Source organism: Trichosurus vulpecula, chromosome 6, assembly GCF_011100635.1.
Source record: "Trichosurus vulpecula isolate mTriVul1 chromosome 6, mTriVul1.pri, whole genome shotgun sequence".
NCBI classification, from domain to species: domain Eukaryota; kingdom Metazoa; phylum Chordata; class Mammalia; order Diprotodontia; family Phalangeridae; genus Trichosurus; species Trichosurus vulpecula.
In genome coordinates, this window is record NC_050578.1 from 140,822,261 (window position 1) to 140,842,449 (window position 20,189).

The 20,189-nt window shown below is 45.1% G+C and overlaps 1 protein-coding gene across 4 annotated transcripts in view; it reads left to right on the forward strand.

The window, feature by feature from the left end:
- Positions 1–507: 507 nt before the first annotated feature.
- The window catches only part of PDE5A (phosphodiesterase 5A), a 190,340-nt gene continuing 170,658 nt past the window's right edge, over positions 508–20,189 (forward strand). For 2 of the 4 annotated variants that reach the window (XM_036763182.1, XM_036763183.1), the window contains exon 1: positions 2,335–2,397. In XM_036763182.1, the coding sequence (XP_036619077.1) occupies positions 2,372–2,397 (26 nt within the window). In that variant the 5' untranslated portion in view covers positions 2,335–2,371. Of the gene's footprint in view, positions 602–2,334; positions 2,398–20,189 lie in introns of those variants that run through there. The other 2 variants (XM_036763181.1, XM_036763184.1) reach the window with 2 other exon arrangements.

The following is a 20,189-nucleotide window of genomic DNA, read 5'->3' on the forward strand; positions in this document are numbered from 1 at the left end:
TGGCTCGCAGCGCACCCCGGTGGCCGAGCCTGCCCGCGTCTGAGCACCCACGCCCCGGGGACACAGGGCAGCAGCGGAGGCACCCCTCCCCAAAGTGCCCTGTGCCTCAGCCTCCGTGTCAGTTTCAGTCTAGCGCTGGTTCAGCCCGAGCCTGCCACACCTGGAGAGCCGGTGGCGCTCCCGGCGAGGGGCGGGGGAGGCCAGCGCTGCGCTCCCACCCTCCGCCCTCTGTCCCTCCGGCCGGCCGGGCCGGGGAGGAGGGTCTGGAGCGCTCGGGCTCCGGATTCCGCGAGGGCGGGCCCCCGTGGGGGGGAAGGGAGGAGGGCCCCGAGCGCCTCCAACGAGTAGCGGCCCCTGGGCGGGGGCAGCACCGCGGGACCATGGAGCCCGGCTGCCCGAGCCCGAGCCCACGGGGGCGGCGCCGGCGCCGGCGGCAGCGGCAGCGGCAGCAGCAGCAGCAGCAGCAGCAGCAACAGCAGCAGCAGCAACAGCAGTGGCAGCCCGGGCAGCCCGGGGAACCCCGGGACAACGCCTGGGTGGAAGCGTGGCTGGACGACCACTGGGACTTTACTTCCTCTTACTTTGTGCGGAAAGCCACAAGGTAAGCAAAGTGCCCGCAAGCCTCGCCCCGGGGACCCTGGGGGTTGGGAGGTCGGCGGCTGTTTTCCCCTCCTTTCCCCCTCCTTCCCCTGAGCCAGGAATCACCCCAGCACCGCTCCTAGGGCTTGGAGAACAAAAGCCCACAAAACAGGGGGTTGGACCAGATGACCTCTAAGATCCCTTCCCAACTATAACTCTCCGAGCCTTGGATCGCCGGAGGGAGTGGGGTCTTGGAGATCTCTGGGAGCCCTCTCCGAAGCTCTGGCCCGGCCAGAAGCACCGTCCGGCTGTAGATCCAGTCGGGGCGCAGCCACTGAGTCGGCAGCGGGGCCGGGGCTTCCCCGGAGCAAAGTTTTCCTGCTTTCCGGGTCCACGCTGCCACCTAGCTTCTGCCCTCCCACTTTGCCCTCAAGCCCAGAGCTAACCCCAACAGTTCTCCCTCCTTGGAGCCCGGAAGAAAGGGCCGGTTTAGTCTGAGTCCCCCCCCCCCCCCGGGGGGTATCCGGAGGAATTGGCTTGTATGTTTTTGTGTGTGCTTGGAATTGGGTGGGGGACTGAAGCCTGGAATCTCCCCTGGAGCAGTTTCACCCTGTCCCCCTGACCGTGTCCCCACAGCCACCCACTTTTCTTGTCTTCTAGTTTTGTTTTTGTTTTTTAACTCCTTTGGGAGTTTTGAGGAGATGCACAGAAAGGCCGCTGAGCCTTGCCCTTGGGCTCCGGCCTGGCCTGGGTCAGAGCTGGGCTCTCTAGGAGGCTCCCGCTGCCTGGCCCACGAGCGGGACAGAGCAGAGGGAGAAGAACGGCGGGGGCGGGGCTGAGGGCAGAGGCGGAGCTGGGCTGGGCTGGGAGGAGACCCCGAGCAAATGGCGGGTCTGGGGCTGCCCTGGGTAACTGAGCGCGCCGGGCCCGGTCCGGTCCGGTCCGGCTGTCCTGGACTGGAGGGAGCCAGCCAGGCCTGGGAGCGCCAGCCGCTGTCCAGGAAGGGAGGAGAAAGAGACCGAGAAGAAGGAGCGAGGCTGGGCGTACTGTCCATCTTCCCTAGTCTTGTTCAGCTTCGCCTAGCCTAGCAGGGGTGGAGCTTGAGCGTGTGTGTGTGTGTGTGTGTGTGTGTGTGTGTGTGTGTGTAGCTTGAGCGTGTGTGTGTGTGTGTGTGTGTGTGTGTGTGCCGTCTAACTGTTAGAGGAGTTGCCACAGCTGCAGGAGGAGGGGGCGGTAGGGGAGGCGGTGCTGTTTCCGCGAGGGCCCCTACAGTTAGTTGTTCCTGCCTGTCCAGGGTGGGACGGAGGGAGGCTTGGGCAGCAGCGGCAGCAGCAGCATCTAGCCTGGGACTGAGGCACCGACACCGGGTGTTTGCGCCTCGCTTCTCCTCTCAGCAGAGCGCTGTCCAGACTCCTGGAGAAGAAGGCTGGCCGCTGCAGGAAAGAGTTGGCCTGAGGGCCGGGTCAGGGACTCCTGAGTTTTCCAGAACTCGGAGCGGGTCACGGACTTGGCCAGGCAGTGGGGTAGATCGATAGCCTTACTAGTGGGGTGCTGCCTTGCCAAGCGCTCCCCGCTAGGGGGCGGCGCGACTTGGGAGCTTCACGAGTTCAAGGGCGTGTCCCAGCATCACCTGGCGGGGCAGTCACTCCTAGCCTCACCTGGTCTCGCCTCACCTGGTCTCACCTTCTCGGCGCACCTCCCTCCGCAGCCCTGTCTGGGGCCGGCTCGGGCGCAGGCAGGAATTCCTCGCTATTGGAACTAAGCTGCATGGTCTCCCCTCCGAGCCTCGGCTATGTTGCCTTTCGGAGACAAAACGAGGTATTGTCATCCTTCCGTCCCGGCGGCCTCAACCCAGAGAGGGAGCGGGGGGGGGACGACGACGGGGGGGTGTGGAGAGCACGGGCACCGGCAGCAGCCTGGGAGACCGGCGGGAGGGAAGTGACCTACTAAAAGCACCGAGCCAAGAGAAGCGGGGAACGACTTATATTGTGTTTGTGTGCTGGTCTTATGAAAGAGATTGGATTCAGCGTTAGACACTGAGGGGCTTCTCTCCCCATCTCCATTTCTCCATTTTAAGCTCTTCCTCCCAAGAGGGCAAGAGGGGTGACCAGCACCGCTCCCATTTACGGGTTTGAAGATCCGGGTAGGGGCTGTCCGCGCCCTGGGATGAATTTTTGCAGACCCCGATTTGCGAGAAGGAGATTGTTCCAGAGGAGCCTTAGGTTTTTTATCATTAGAGCTGTCCAAAATTAGAACGGGCTTCTTGGAGACATAGTGAGTTCCCCGTCACTAGAGGTCTTCGAGTACGGGCTAGGTCAGTCTCTTGCCGGGGATTTTTTTTTTGGGGGGGGTCCTGTAGAGGTCGGACTGAATCAGGGGTTTGCAATTTCAGGTCTATAAAGTTGATTTTTCAGTATTTTGATAAATACACTTCAATACCCTGCTTTTCCTTTGTAATCTTGTGTATTTTGTTTTATTAATTTAAAACCGTTATTCTGAGACAGGGGTCCATATGCTTCACCAGACTGCTCCAGGCGTCTACAACACACCTTAAGAAGTCCTAGGATAGATATGATCCCCAAGGTCTCTTCCAACTTTCAAATTTGAGCGAACCTCAGTAATCTTTTTATTGATTTGTTTTCCCAAATTTCTGTCGTGCTGCTCCTACATCCTCCTGCCTACGGACCAGAGACCTGAGAACCACAACTACATTGGCTCTCCAGCAGGGAGCTTTGGCTGCCGCTCTGAAGAGGTAGCGGCTTTAGCAGGGTTAAGTCTTCACATGCTGTCCCGTTGCCACAGTCTGTGTGACTCTGCCACCCTCCCCCCCATACACCTTGTCCTAGAGGGAAGTTAATTTCCTGTAACATTAGATTTCTCACTTTTTCAAATAGCTTCCCTGGTAGTGTTTTTGTTTTTGTTTTGTTTTCTGGCTGCCCCCATAAGCAAAGCTCTTGTTGAAGTTGAAAACCCAAGGCCTTCCCTAGCTCTAATAATGGGAATTTCCCATTATCCCCCTGGGTTCTCATGATGATAGTTTGGCACCCCCTCCCTTCACAGGCTCTCCATCCCTGAAATGGTTTAGGGGTCATTTTGACTAGGCATTTCACTTTCAGAGAATGCCGGGGATCTTCTGAAACCTAGTAACTGTAGCAAAACATGGGAACAATAAAGTCCTAATTCCCTTTGCAATGTCATTTTCTAATTTTCTCTGGCTCTTGTGAGGATTCTCAGGGTTTGTACTCTGCCCAGCCCCACCCCACCCCCCAAAGTTAGAGAGAGCCAGAGCCCAGAGAAGCTCTTTGCTCAAAGACAGCCTTAACACAATTCCTGACTAGGAGGGGATGACAGAGCCTAGTTATCTCACTTTTCAGAAGGATGTGGATTTCTGCCTTATGAGAACCGGAAATTGGTCCCATGTTTAGCCAGAGGATAGCAGGCCTTTAATCTCTGAAGTGGCCAAGAAATACAAGCTCTCCCTTTTGGGATTGTACATTGTCCAGCTGGTTGGGAGCGGCCTGCAAAGGCTTCCAAACCGGTTTGGGTAGGAAGTTGAGTCTTTTCACATGGTGGGAGGGTGAGTGGGAGGCAATGTAAAAAGCCATTACAACTGGGTGATTCCAGATGGGACCTCAGACACCGACTGGGAAATCTCAGAAGCACCAGAATCAAAATCTAGGCCACAGAAATCACTGCAGCAAAGTTCCTGATAGCTTGATTATGATTTTAGCTTAACTGCTGGCTAAATCTTGGATCATGTTTTCTTAGAAATGCTATTGTTTTCCCCTCCACGTTGTTTTCTTCCAAAAAACAAATTGAAAAAGAAGGTACGAATGAACCTGTTTTGGCTTGGAAATTAAAAAAAAAAAGAAAAACTTCTTCAGGTAGTCCATTTGCCCCAGGAATTAAACCTGTTGATGGATCTAGCTTCTTCGTGATTTTATCATATCTGCCAATATAGCTCAGCATCTCTCTTCTAATTTTCTTTCTAATTTTGTTTTAGAGATTCACGTGGGGCTCTGAGATGAAGTGACTCAACTAGAGCCTCATTTAGGTATTCCTGACTCCCAGACCTGGTCTTCCATCAGCTAAACCACATGCCTCTCATTGGTTCATCTTAAGATACTGGTTTTAGGTTTGGGAGGAACCTTTAAGTTCATTGAGGCAACTCAACTCCTTCATTTTACATATAAGGAAACCAAGGCTTGTTGTTTTTCAATTGTGTCTGACTCTGACCCCCACCCACCCAAAAAAAAGGAGGGGTGTGCGTGGCAAAGATCCTGGAGTAGTTTAGCTATTTCTTTCTCCAGCTCATTTTACAGATGAGGAAACTGAGGCAAACACAGTCAAGTGACTTACCCAGGGTCACACAGCTAGTGTCTAAGGCCAGATCTGAACCTATGAAGATGAGTCTTCTGATTCCAAGCTCAGTGCTCTGTCCACTCCACCACCTAGCTGCCCCACAACCATGGTTTAAAAAAGTGAATTGACTTGTCTGTAGTTATGTGGAGTACTAAGTAATAGAGTCATTGTGCAGTTGATTGCATCAGTTAAGTCAATGATGTGAATGACCAGTATTTTGGCAATTAATTTTCCACAAACCAACTGGAATATATAGGGAGTGATTTCAATGCCCTCTGCACCATCCCAGAAACCAGACTGCCCAGATCCTTTGAAGGAGAAGGATCATTTTTTCCAATGCATATTTACATTCCCAATGTAAACCTTGATTCTAAGACCTACAATATGTGGCTGTTGTTTTCAGCAGCATCTTACAATAATGTAACTTTTGATCTTTGAGATTAAGTACAGCTGGGATGTAAATGTAATGTTTTTCCAGTTTTCTAACAAATGCAGGTTGTCTCTCAGATCTTTAAAAATTACTTTGTTTTTTGTACCAGGACAAAAAGAGAAAAAACGTGTCCCTTCCCATATAGTTGAATCGACTGATGTTAAGTTTTTATGGCAGCTTGTATCAAAGTCCTGGAATAATAGGCAGTTTAATACTCCCGAGTAGTTTTCCATAATTAACTTTCTACTTAACATCATAGGAGCGTAGATTTATAGCTGGGAGGAACCTCAGAGACCAACTAATCCAACCCCCTCATTTTACAAACGGGGAAACTGGGACTCTGAGAGAAAAAGTGACCTTCCCAAAGTTTTACAGGTGTGTGCCCCTCCCCAGGACCTGGGGTCCCCAGGGTCTCTGATCCCAGAGTTAGTGATTTTGCCACTGAACAATACTGTGTTTACTAAACATGACAAAGATAGATTGAATTTGTTGGATGGAAGCAGAGGGGAAGAGAGGTCTTAGGTCCCAAATATTCTTTCATTTTTCTCCCTTCTACTATCTGTTATTATGGTTCTTGTTGAGTCATTTCAGGCATGTCTGACTCTTCATGACCCCGTTTGGGGTTTTCTTGGCAAAGATACTGGAATGGTTTGCCATTTCCTTCTCCAACTCCTTTGATAGATCAGGTGAGTGAGGCAAGCAGATTCAAGTGACTTGCCCAGTGTCACACAGCTAGTCTGAGGCCATATTGGAACTCATGAAGATGAGTCTTCCTGACTTCAGTTCTAGCACTCTATCCACTGCAGCACCACCTAGCTGTCTTCTATTATCTATAGAATTTTTAATTCCAAGATACTAATTTAGAAAGTAGTCGATATGGATATAAAACAGGTGGCAAGTGGTATTAATTCTGAAGTTTTGTTATTCTCCTATTATGTTGAAAAGACTGTTTCATATAAGTAATTTCCCTACAAATTATTTGTAGCATACATTTTGCTAAAGAGCCCTAAATTTGGAGTCCCAAGACCCGGATTCAAGATTCAGCCGTTCTACTTACTAACTTGGTTCACTTCATTCTCTTCTTAATTTCCTCCTTTGTAAACTGAGGAGATTGAACCTAATAATCTCTAAGTCAAATACCTTCACACTCTAAATCTTGTGGTTCATAGAAAATAAAATCCACTGGCCATGGATCAAATCCTACCACTTTCTGTCCTCATTTCATATCGTTTGTCAATGTATTACCTCTGTGGAATAACGACTATCTTACTCAGTGTAAGTGTGTGTGTGTGTGTGTGTGTGTGTGTGTGTTAGTTATGTGTAGCTGTTTATAATTGGACAGTATCTACATGCCCTTCTGTACTTTTGAATAAAAGAACTTGGAGCCGATTCCCTCTTCCTGGACTTTTGTACCTAACGCGGCTACTGTAAATTAGCTCCAATTCATTTTCTCTGTGGCCTCTTTGGACATAGTTGTTGGCATGTTGTCTTCCCCCATTAGCTCCTTGAGAACAGGGTTATTTTTTTTTTTGCTATTCTCTGAATCTTTAGCACTTATCATAGTGCCCAGCATATAGTAGGTATTTAATATGCTTGTTGACTTGACTGACCAAGGGTTTTTGGTTTGGTTTTGTTTTTTCTCATAGACAGGCAATGTGGTATAGTGGGGAAAGTTCTGAGGTTTGACAGAGTCAGGAGAACCTAAATCTGAATCCACTCTTTGATATTTGTTAGCTGTGTGACCCTGAACAAGTTCCTTAACCTCTCTGATCCCCAATAATAGCAACCACTTCACAGAGCTGTTGTAATGATTAAATCAGATAACATAACCAAAATGATTCCTAGACCTTAAAGTGCTATATAAATATCATCTGTGGGTTGTTGTTTTTTTTAATTAGCAGTGATAGCAGCCTAATAGTGATTTAAATATTTAGTGTCCCAACTTGAGATTAGATTTAGATTGATTTTCTATAGAAGTATATATGAAAAACATGCTTATTATCCTGACAGAAATCTTTCTAGCACTCTAAGGTTTGCAGAGTACTTTATATGTTATCACATTAGCCCTCACAACAACTGTATAAGGTAGGTATGTCTTAGTAACCTTATCTTACCAATAAAGAAAAATGAACCCCAGAGGGGTTGAGTCACCTGTCTGTATTTATACAGCCAGTAAATAACAGAATTGGGATTTGACCCCTGGTTTTCCAGTCTCTAAAACCAGCACCCTCTCTATTCAGCCATACTGACTCCAGTTAGACAGGCAAAAGCCTCATTGAATCAAAACAATGCCTACCAAACCCAGATGGAAGGCACTGTATTTTATTAGGCAACCACCTAAAATAAATATCTGACATAAGGGGTGAGCTAAACAAGAATCGTGACCTGAACTGACAATTTCTGGGACTGCCATTTACGTGCATGAGGTCCTCCAGCAGGAAAGTTCTTTGGGGACGTTGGAGACAGGTTTTTCTATTTTCCGTTAAGTAGTCCCAAGTGATTAGCTAGATTGTCTTGCCTTTGTCTGAGAATTGGATATAGTCATTTGTGAGGTGGCGTTTCCTGCATCTGTGGGACCCACTGCCATGGTCTACCCAATGGTCAGTCTTTTAAGCTTGTGTTCATTACAGAAAGGCTGACCTCCTCTGTAATGGAGTGACCACTTCCTCCGGTTTGTACAGTTATGCCTTTGCTCGTATGTCCCCTAGGACTTTTCTCAAATTCTCTGGTATGTTTTTTGATAATGAGGGGAAAATGTTTTGCAATTGGTATTTTGTAACAGAGGTCAAGGCAGTATATGATAATATGTGGTTGTTGTCCTTCATGTCTGAAGAGGACCAAAGGAACATTTGGAAAGGAGATGTTTCTAAATTTTTACATCTCATTTTTCATTTGAGCTCCTGTAATTCTGCTTTGCACATAGAGCACAGAGCCTTCTTTGCTGCAGGCACACCATGCTGGGCACTACTCTGCCATGTCTCCCATGTCTCACAATCAAGGGTCAGATATCCTTATGCATCCTAAGGATCTCTGGTCTTGCCATCTACCCCATAGCTTAATCATCTTGCCCATGTTGTCTTCTCCTAGAGTGTGAGCTTCTTGAGAGCAGGGACTGTCTTTTTTTTCTATGTGTATCCAGTGCAGTTACTTAGCACAAGCCTTGACATATAGTAGGTAGGACTTCAAATAAGCTTTTTCATTTATTCATCTAGTGTGGAGTAGGGCTCTCCTGCTTTAAAATCCTCACTACTAAATAAAGTCCAGTTGTTCTTGTATGGAAACCAAGATGATCTAGAAGCTGGTGTCTCTCTTCCTCTCTCCTCCCACCTCCACCATTCCAGAACCCGCTCCTGAGGGTGCCCTTCCCTGTCCCTTTATCAGGGGCCACTAGAACCCATCAGGGTTGACTTTTCACTTGGCTTGTTCACATGGCTTAGAGAGATGGACATCACTGACTCCATTCCTTAGAGTGAAATCAAGGACCACTGGATTTCATCTTACCATCTACCCTGCTTTTATGTTCTTCAGACCTCTAGAACTGTCACCTAATCTGCCGATGAACCTAGAAGGGCCCTTGGGACTTTCCATCTGTACCAGTGGTGTACCCAGTGGTATAATAACTCCAAAAGCCTTATGACTTTTCCCTGGGCTGTGCCATCATGCAGTGCAGTCATGCACTGCCAAGCTAACCTCTCCAGGTTCCCATTGCCATGACCCTCTTCCTAGTGCCCACTTCCTACAAACTCTTGCAGAACATAGACCAGACACCTTCACAGTCAGACTGACCTAGGGTCATGGAGCATAGATCTGGAGCTGGAAGGACCTCAGAGGCCATCTGATCCAACTTTGTTCATTTTACACATGAAGAAACTAAGGCTTAGAAATATTAGCTAATTTAGCCAAGGTCACACAGGTAGTGAGCATCAGAGGAAGGATTTGAATGCAGGCCCTTCGACTCCAAAACCAGAGCTTTTTGCATTAGGTTCCCAGTCTCCCCTTGCTCCAAAGGTAGAGGAATCCCTCCTTTTGGCTCTTGCCACTGGGATCTTCTCTGTCCCCTAACATTCCCTGGGTTCTCTAGTTCTTTGGCTCAGGCTGTGACATTCTCTACAACTCTACTTATCCATCCTCCCCACCCCATCCCCTTTGCCTCCTGAATACCTACCAGCTTCTAGCATCTTAGATTGAGACCAGTGAAAGAACTTTGAAAGGCCAACTCACCTGCCACCCTTTTCAGGAAGCCCTCAGATTCTCTGTGTGGTCACTAACATCCTCCCCGACTCGGTGCATTATAGGTTCATAGACTAAGAATGAAGAGAGTAGTAGGGGATAGAGCAACCCAGCCAGGGTCCTATCTCTAGAAGCAGGCAGAATTTGAACCCAGGTCTTTTGGACACTAAGTCCTGTGTTCTAGTTACTACACCACCATCCACCTGCTTCTTGTAGCCCTGGGTTTTGTTCTTTTAACATTGTGTCTCCTCCTGACTAAAAGTGAGGGCTGGGAATATGGCATCTAAACTCTGGATCTCCCCCTGGACTTAGCACAGTGCTTGGCCCAACAAAGGCACTGAGACTTGGGTTCTTGACCCTCATCTTTCCCTCATTTGCCTTCTGATATTAGACAAAAAAAAAGGCATTTAACCTCTCAGGGCCCATTTCCTCTTCTGTGAATGAGATGATGATCTCTCATGTTCCTGAGGTCTCTTTCAGTTCTATGCCCTGTAATCTTTATGGTGGTGGTGATGGTGGTATTTAGTCATTGTTCAGTCATGTCTGACTCTCCCTGACCCCATTTGGGGTTTTCTTAGCAAAGATACTGGAATGATTTGTCATTTCCTTCTCTAGTTCATTTTACAGATGAGGAAACTGAGGCAAACAGAGTTAAGTGACTTGCCCAGGGTCATACAGGTAGTAAGAGTAGAAATAGGGAGCCATTAAACCATATATAAGAATCCTAGAAAGCTGCATATTGACTTAGAAAACCACATATTAATATTGTCTATATTTTATTGTATTTTATTTATTTTGTTAAATATTTCCCAATTATATTTTCATCTGGTTCCAGCTGTGTTGTTGTTCAGTTTTTCAGTCATGCCCGTCTCTTCATGAATGGCACACCAGGCCCTTCTATCCTCTACTATCTGCCGAAGTCTGTCCAGGTTCGTGTTTGTTGCTTCCATGACATCTCATCCTCTGCCATCCCCTTCTCCTTTCACCTTCAATCTTTTCCTACATCAGGGTCTTTCCCACCAAGTCTCATCTTCTCATTATGTGGCCAAAGCATTTGACCTTTAAGGGTTCTTGCCGTATTCAAGCATTGTGGGCCGTGTTTGACACCTCTGTTCTAGGCATACCTCTAAGAGTATAGTTGAAGAGAAGGTGCTAGCCTGTGTTACTAGAGGAAATGTTTTACTGGAGTTCTCACATCAGTGAAATCCTGGGTCTAGTCTCTATTATATCTTATTACTTAATATACTTATTAAGTAAATTATCATATATTATATAATTATAATTATTATTAGTAATTTACTTATTGTTTACTAACATATCTTATTTACTTAAAACTCTGATTGGTAAAAATCATTCCTTTGATGTGGTCATTACAGGCTTAGCGTGCCAGATACAGAATCATCAAAGCTGGGTTGGTAGATCTAAAACTAAATATACATATATGGGTCTAGACAACAGTTCATATGAAAACCATCTGGGGAATTTTGCAAAGAGCAAGTCAGTATGTTGTGTGTTAGGGATGACCACCCCCCCAAATCCAGTGTGATCTGAGCACTAGAGAAGATTTGGCAGGGGTTCCCATGTCACTGCCCTGCTCTAGCATCTTCATCCTGCTTCTAGGCTAAAATACAAATCTTTTTTTAGGGACCTTTCAAAGCCATCCCCATCTGGCTCCATCCTAGCTCTCCTTTATGCACTCTGCATTCTTGCCAGACTGATGGCTTGCTGTTCCCCCTACATAATAATCCATCCCCAACACTTCATTTGCACACGATGCTCAGAATGGCCTCTCCTCTCACCTCCACCTCAAAGAATCCTTTGCTTGCTCAGCTCAAGGGTCAACTCCTACAGAAAGCTTATCCCAGGTCCCCCTAGCTACTAGTAACCTTCCCCCAGAAAATAATCTGTATTTCGTTTTCTCTGTACACATTGTTTTCTCCTAAGTTCCTTGAAGGCAGAGAGTGGTTTCATTTTTGTGTTTGTGGTCCTACTGCCTATCTCAGCGCCTGGCACATCGTAGGCACTTAATGAATGCTTGTTGAATGAATGGGTGGGTGTCCTGGTCACGCCACATTAGGAGTATTGTGCTCGTGTCTAAGTTCCATATTTTGGGAAGGTGAAGATTGTCTAAAGAAAGGTAACCAGGAATTTCAAGGTTCTTGAAACCATTTGTTGAAGGAATTGCAGGTACTTGGAGAAGATTTGAAAAGATAATTTGCTATGAAGTCAAAAGACTTGGATTCAAGTCATTTAACCTCCCTCACCCTCAGTTTCTTTATCTTTAAAATGAGAAAGCTTGGATGAGATAGCCTGAGATGCCTTTTTACTTTAGATCGTGCTAATAGTTGTCATATCAAAATGGGAGGAGGGCAGGAAATAGTCTTCTATTGCTCCCAGAGGGTGCGAGCCAGGATCAATGAATGGAAGTTAGAGAGTCATTTTAATCTTGATGTAAAGAAAGGCTCTCTACAATTAGAGCCAGTCCAAATGTGCAAGGGGTAGAGAAGTAGTAGTTTCCTCCTCACTGGAGAGCTTTCAGCAGATGCTGAATGACCACGTGACTGTGCATGCACACATGCACACATGTATATGTACATACAGGCATGTATATACGTATACACATGTGTTTATAACATATATGTTATGCTTATAACACTTATACATATGTATGTTATAAACATGGTTCTTGTCCAAGGATGGGATAGATCTTATGGCTTTGGAGCTCCGTTCCAACTCTGAGGTTCTATAGGAAAACATTTTTGAGTCAGTGGCCATTGATATGATTTTACTATGGATCTTGTCCAACTTCTCATGGAGTTGCCTAGTAGCAGAGGCACCACCAACATGTGTTTCATACTTGACTGCTATTGCAGCACGTAGATGCTGCTTTGGGTACATTAGCTGTCATTTTCAATGTCTTAATCAAAAAGGTGGCTGAGAGATGGACTTAGGGTAGAAAAAACAGGCCTCCATACCCATCATGCACTTGATACTGAGCTTTGCCTGAATTGTTTCCTGGCTAGCCCTTTTCCCTTTGTTTTGGATGGGTTGCTCTGAGTGATACGTGGGCTGCCATCCTTTCTTCTTTTGCTGGAAGGTCTTTTTGGTATCCGATGTTAGAGCAGTTGAAACAAGCTGACTTTCAGTAATACATGTCAAAGAAATCCCACAATGAATACTCTGGCATAGTTTGTATGTAGCAGTGACCCTGAAAGGACACCAGAACTTAAATAAAAGACCCACCAAATTTCCTTTTTTGCTTTGTATTTGAGAAGTGAACAAGTTCTTCAAAGGTCTGTATTTGTTACCCTTGGTGTTCCTAAAAAAATAAACAAAATTCTTCCCTCAACTTTGTGAGCTGAAACTCTGTGTTCACTTCATTTCTGTGCAGAGTTGGACTTTTGCCTGTTCCTCTTTGAATTATGCTTCAGATATGTAATAGTTTTGTGAACCTGGACACTGAACTCACTTAGCTCTCTGTACCTCAGTCTCTTCATTTCTGAAATGGAGATAATAACACGTGTGAGGGGAAAACGGTTAGTTGGTTGTTGTCCTCCATTCTTGAAGGGGACAAAATGACATCACTAGGCTTGACTCAAGATTCAACGTGTCCAACTGTGGCTGATCAAGCCAATACAAGCTCGGGATGCTCTACCACAGGTTGGGCACAAATAGTTCATGTGAACATTTGGGGCAGTATTCCAAACTTTCACATCCCGCATTTCCTTTGAGCTGTTTCAATTCTGCTTTGCTCATGGAGCACAGCACCTTCTCTGATGTGGGAACGCTGTGCTGAGCGGTCCAGTGGCAATGTCTCCCATGTCACCCAATTAATTCCAAAGTTCTTGAGGGAGACTTTGAGAGTATCCTTGTATTGCTTCTTCTGATCACCATGTGATTGCTTGCCCTGTGTGAGTTCTGTGTGAGAATGCTGTGGAGAAGTTCACTTACCTTGGTAGTGTATTTTCCAGGGATGGGCACATCGATAATGAGGTTGACACATGCATTGCCCGCACTAGCTCAGTGTTTGGGAGGCTCCGAAGGAAAAGATGGGAGAGAAGGGTATTAGACTGACTACCAAAATGAAGGTCTACAGAGCCCTTGTGCTGACCTAGTTATTGTATGCCTGTGAAACCTGGACAGTACACCAGAGCCATGCCAGGAAACTGAATCGCTTCCATTTGAATTGGCTTAGGAAGATTCTGAAGACAGCAGGCAGGATTAGGGACCAGACACTGAAGTCCTTACTCCAACTAAACTGCCAAGGATTCAAACTCTGCTTCAGAGAGTGCAACTCTGCTGGGCTGGCCATGTGATTTAAATCCCCAAAAGACTGTTTTATGGGGAAAATGAGACAGATATGAAAAGCTCTTTGCAAACCTTAGAGACCTATGTATGTTCCTGGCCAGATTTCTTTCTCAAAGACCAAGCCTTTAACCCATTTCACTCTGCAGATCTACACTGGACAATAATAGGTGCCTGCCCAAGTGCCATTTAATGGCTCTTTGGCTATTTTGGGGGCCCTCTTGGCTCAGAATGAATGTCAAAAGTAACTGTTTCTCTTTTGGCCAGCAACCCTGAGGGTCTTCCCCTCCCAATTCAATTTTTTTTCTTTTTTGATTAAAGGGGCCATCCCTTGACTGACTCCTTAAAGAGGGCTATTCACTGAATGGGCATTTGCTCACTTAAAGTGAGAACCTGAAAAGGCCTGAGCCTAAAAGGGTCAGGGTCTCCCATTACATCTTAGGTCATCTCCAGTCATCCTGTTGAATATCAGGTCACTGGATCCAGAGGGCTGTGGAGGAGAAAGTGAGGCTGGTGACCTTGCACAGCCCTGCCTCCCTCAAATCAAAGTCAACAGCAAGTCATGTCATCATCTCCCTGATGTCATGGTCCTCTTCAAGAACGAAGGACAAACACAACTTTAACTGTTACTACTATTGTAATTATGAAGCATGTCAGAAGCAGTGTGGTGGTTGTGTGTGGAAAGCTGGCCTTGGAGCCAGGAAGACCTGAATTCAATCTCCTTTCCTGTCACCAGCCCCCATACACAGACTGGTTTGTGACCCTGGGGAAGGTACTTAACCTTTTATTGAGGCAGCAAGTTGGCACAGTGATTGAGCCCTGGGCCTAGAATCAGGAAGACCTGAGGTCATATCCCACCTTAGACACTTGTTGACTGTGTGACCCTGGGCAAGTCACTTAACCTTCATCTGCCTTAGTTTCCTCAACTGTAAAATGGGGATAAGAATGTGGGCAGTTAGGTGGCACAGTGAGTAGAGCACCGGCCCTGGAATCAGGAGGACCTGAATTCAAATCCGGCCTCAGACACTTGACAACACTTACTAGCTGTGTGACCTTGGGCAAGTCACTTAATCTCAATTGCCCTGCCTTACCCCCCTCCAAAAAAAAATAAAATAAAATGGGGATAAGAAGAGAGCCAGGGTTGTTGTGAGGATCAAATGAGCATCAAATGTGCAATGCTATGCAAACTTCTGAGAGTCTTATACATGCCAACCATGCCATACAGTGCCATGTGAACTTCTGAGAGTCTTGTACATGCCAACCTTGCCTATTCTAAGACTCCAAAGTGAAGAGTGGAATTGGTGGAAGGGGCTTCCTCGCTTGGGAGTTGGCCCTATGAAGCCCAGTCTCTCACTCTGTTATTAAGCAGGCCCCTAATGCAGTGATTCTTACCCGGAGGTCAGGACACTTCATCCTTTATTTTGCAATATTATAGTAGCTGGTTGGAAACAACCGTTTTCCTTTGTAATCATTTATGTTTTATTTTGTGCATTTAAAGCCTTTATTCTGAGAAGGGGTCCATGGGTTTTACCAGACAACTAGAGGGGTCCATCTCTCTCTCTCTCTCTCTCTCTCTTTCTCTCTCTCTCTCTCTCTCTCCCTCTCCCTCTCCCTCTCCCTCTCCCTCTCTCCCCCTCCCTCCCTCCCTCCTTCCCTCTCTTTCTCCCTCTCTTTCTCTCTCTCTTTGTGTGTGTGTATGTGTGTGTGTGTGTGAGAGAGAGAGAGACAGACAGAGACAGAGAGTTAAGACTCCTTTCCCTAGTCACTGAAACAAGGTAAAAAGAAGTAAGACAAAGGCCCTGGCCAAAAGGATTGATTTTCCATGGGATCTGGTGAAATATGTGTGGTTATTTAACTACTACTTCACACCCAAGTTGTTCTCACATAGTGCTTTTCTTTAAAGAAACCCTTCCTCTCTCAGTGCTATGGAATACGTGGGGCACTCTGTCCTCCTTACTAGTCAAATTTTAGACACAAGACAGGGGTCACCTGTTCTAATGGAAAGAACACTGGATTTGGAAGCAGAAAACCTAAGTCCTCTTCCTAACCAAGGAAGGACTGCTTGCTAGCTGTGAGACTTTAAGTAAGTCACTTCTTGATTCTGATCCTCAGTTTCTCCATCTGCCAAATGATGGATGCGTTGGGCTAAGTAATTCAATTTAGTTCAATTCAATAAATATGTATCAAGAACCTGCAATGTGCCAGGCACTGTGCTAAGGAAACTTGTAAGGTTTCTTTTAGTTCTGAAATAATAATAGCCACTATTTAAATCATGCTTCAAGGTTTGCGAGGTACTTTCCATACATTATATCTTGCAAATCACCTTCTCAGTCATCATAAATGTGAAGTTTTCTCAACTGTGGAGGGCTTGAAAATGCTGACTAAATATAGTCTGAATAGCTGAGCTCTTGTTCTGGGTCAGACCCAGTGTGCCTCTGACAGTGGGACAGGGGGCCTATGAAGGAACACTCGAAAGTACCAGCTAAATATAGTCTGACTAGCAAGTTCTTGTTCTGGGTCAGGCCCAGCGTGCTGCCCAACAGTGGTGGTGAGGGGCCTGTGAAGGAAGGCATTGCTAACCTTGGCAGCTAGTTCCTGAGCATCCTAGTTTCCCTCCATAGCTAATTACAGAGTTGGGCTCGATGGACTTATGCACACCTGTTTGAGGTTATTTCTGTTTTGAGTCACTCCCGCCCCTTTAAAATAATGAATTCTGTAGTTTACTCCTTAGATGTGGAATGTATAAGGTTTGCTTTTGTGGTGCCGAAGTCCTCCCTTTTAAGATTCCATGAGTGCTCCCTGGTTTTATTCCAGGAAATGATGAGCAACCCTCCATCCACACCTGTCAAATTGATGAGGTTCTAGATCTTGTGTTGGGTGTTGGAGGTGACAAAAATGAAATTTGGCACAGCCTTTCCTCCCTAAAAGCTTACTGGAAAGATAGGATATGGACACAGATGAGCTAATACAAGGCAATTTGAGAAAGGACAGAGCTCAAACTTCTGGGGGAATTAGGAAAAGATTTCTATAGAAGGGATCCTGAAGCTGAACTTTGAAGAAAGATTAGGATACTCCATAACAAAGGGAGTACCTTACTGTGGAAGCTTGGTAAGGGCATAAGAAAGGGCACCTCTGGAGGGCAGTTGGTCATCCAGGTTGGCTGGAAATTCCAGTAGCTAAAAAAAACCACTATGAATTGAACTTGACAAGGTAAGCTGGAGCCAGATTTTGGAGGACTTTAAATGCCACTGGAAGAGTTTTTTTTTTAATTCCATAGGCAATAGGAAGCCACTGATGATTTTTTTAAAAAAAGGAGTGACAGAGTTATTTTTTCCCCTTGGGAAGATTACTTTGGCAGCTATGGTAAGTATGGATTAGAATGAGAAAAGATTGGAAACAAGGGGACCAGATGAGAGTTTATTGCAATCTTCTAGGTAAAAGGAAATAAGGTGAACTAGATTTCATTGGATCAAAAGGGAGGGGTATGGTGTTTAAAACCACATCCTAATCATTTAACCTTTTGTAACTCATTGATCTGGTGAGGTTTTTGACTTGGTGGAGTCAAGTCTGATTCCAAGGTTTTGAACCTGGGTGACTAGGAGAATAAAAATGGGAATGTTTGTATGGGTAGCAGATCAGGAGGGGCTGGGGAGATGATGAGCTCCATTTTGGAGATGCTATGTTTGGAATGCTGGTGTAATAGGTTTATAACTGTATTGGGAATTGGGAAGACCTAGGTTTAAATGTCATTTCAGACACTGGAATCATTCATTTAATCTCTCTGGATCTCACTTTATTCATCTGTAAAATGAGGAGATTGGTCTCAATGGCTTCTAAGGTTCTTTTCGGCTCTAATCCTATGAAAATGTGAAGTCCAGCAAGCATTTGAACATGACACTGGAGCTCAAGGGAGAGTCTGGAGCTAGCTGTTAGTGATTTGGACGTTACCTGCTTAGAGGTGATAATTGAACCCACCGAGTAGAAGAGAGCACTGAGAGAGCATGGAAGGGAAACTGACCCAGAAGAGAGCCTTGGGGGAACACCCAGGCTTCTAGGGCCAAGATCAGACAGAAGGGAGCAGAACTTGGGGAAAGCATGGAAGGAGACATTACCCATCTTCGTTAGTCATTGGTGGGGTCATTCTATCTAGTTTAACAAAGGGCTTTTTGGAGTTCCGATCTGAGTATGTTTACCTCTTTTCAACATTATTTGAGGCTTTAATGCTAGTTGAGGCATCTATTTCTTTGATCAAATTGCTGAGAGTTTGCATTGAATGAAGACTTTGAATGAATTTAGGTTTAGCATTTTCCTCTTCACATTTTAGTAGTTTCTCAATTTTGTCGTATTTCATATCATCTGCCCCTAAGGGTAGGTTGTTTAAAAAAATAAGTGACTGCCTGGCATCGGTCAGTAAGGCGCATAGTGTGACTTCAAGCTGAGAGTACTGCTGAGAAAGCATTGTGAAGTCCTCGGTTAAAGTGATGAACATGTTATTGTTGCTCTGTTGCCATTATGATCATTGTTGTTAGTTGGTTCTTCTTTATGGCAATCAGACAAAAGCAGTCCTGGGACAAATTACCATCTTTTTGTGCTTCCTATGTAGTTGATATTCCACGGACTGCTCTGCAGGTGCATGAACTATCTTCTCTAGCCAAAACAAAGTATTAGGGTGTAAATTCGTCTTTTGTAGGCTAACAGCAGGCTATAGCAAGCATCTTGTACAAGACCAGTATCAGAAACAGAGAGCAGGACAACTTGGATGGCATGTATATCATTCTGTTCCCACATGATTTAAGTGCGTGTATTAGCTAAGTCCTCATATTTCGAAAGCTTTTCGTTCCATGAGTCTCAGACACTAGGAATATTTGGTAGAGTAACATCTATTGGAAGTGTTTTTCTTAAGTTTTTATGGATCAATGTTATTCCTGGCCAATTGTAGGCAAGAGTTCAGACTGTGATCATATATTCTCATCTCAGTACAGTTTATTACTTGAGTTCTCCAGGATTCTAGGACTCTGGAATGCCAGGAGTCCTACGTTTTGAGGACTGTATGTGCAGTACAGAAATTTGTTACCTGTCAGTCTATGAAAAAATTGGTGAGTTTGTGATGCATAATTTTAGCTATCACCAAGTCTCAACTTGTTTAGTATTTGGTTTGGACAAAATTTTTATAGATTGCAGTGATTTGTTGCACAGTTGATCACTAAATGTGGGCTCTCTAAATATAAACTTGTTTATAATTTGTGATAGCAGTGACCTAGTCCTGAATTGCCATCCTAGAATTCCTCTGTTTCCAATAAAAAATTCACATGACTCAGGCATTGGCTTGATAGGTCTTTGGATACTTTTGTTGTTGTTGATGCAGTTGGCTGAGTTCGTGGGGCTGTCAGCCATGGAGGGCCTTTTGATTCTAACATTGATCTCAGCAGCTTCATAGACTGTATCCAGAGACAAACTGTTTTTGATTACATTAGACAAATCCAGTAATGTGTGCCTGTTTTCAGCTTTTATTCTTGTTTGTTCTAAAAGTATTTCCCTAAGGTTTTTAATCTGTTTCTTCTATCAATCCTTTTCTTCCCTTTGGAGGAAAAGTGCTCATCTTTCTATTGCTGATTGTGAGTGATTATCCCTATGTATCATTAATATTTTTTGGAATGTTATCATTATTTTAATTAACTGCTTCCTCCCCCAAAACATAAGTGGTAAATTCAAATCAAGTCCCACAAATATTGTCAGTCATCCCAACTTATCTACCATGCTTCCTGGAGCCAAGGTCACTGCCTCATGGCTGTTGTGTTCGTGCGGAATACTTAATTCTGGAAGGGTTTTTTTCCCCCATTAAAGACTGTTTCCTTTTTCTTTACAAATGATCCTCTTCTCCTTTTTCAGAAAAATCAATTTGGTGTCAGGTCTGGTCTGGGGTTAGTTATTAAGTCATATGACTGATGAACAAGCGCAGTAGATTAAATAAAAGCAAAATAACATTTTGCAGAGAGGGAAACACAGGAGATGTGATTATGTCTTTGGATGATTCAATGCCTGTATCTTTTCATTATCCCTCCCACAATGTTAGTAGTTGGTGTCTATCTAGGGATTAACGTTTCCAAAGTACTTTCCGCCCATTATCTCATTTAACATTCGCAACAGCTGCTGAGGTGAGTACTCTGGATATTATCATCCCCATTTTAGAGATAGGACATTGAGACTCAGGTTCAATGACTTGTTCATGATCTCTCAACTGGTGACAGGTAGGGTTTGAATCCAGGGTTCTCTGACTCCGAGT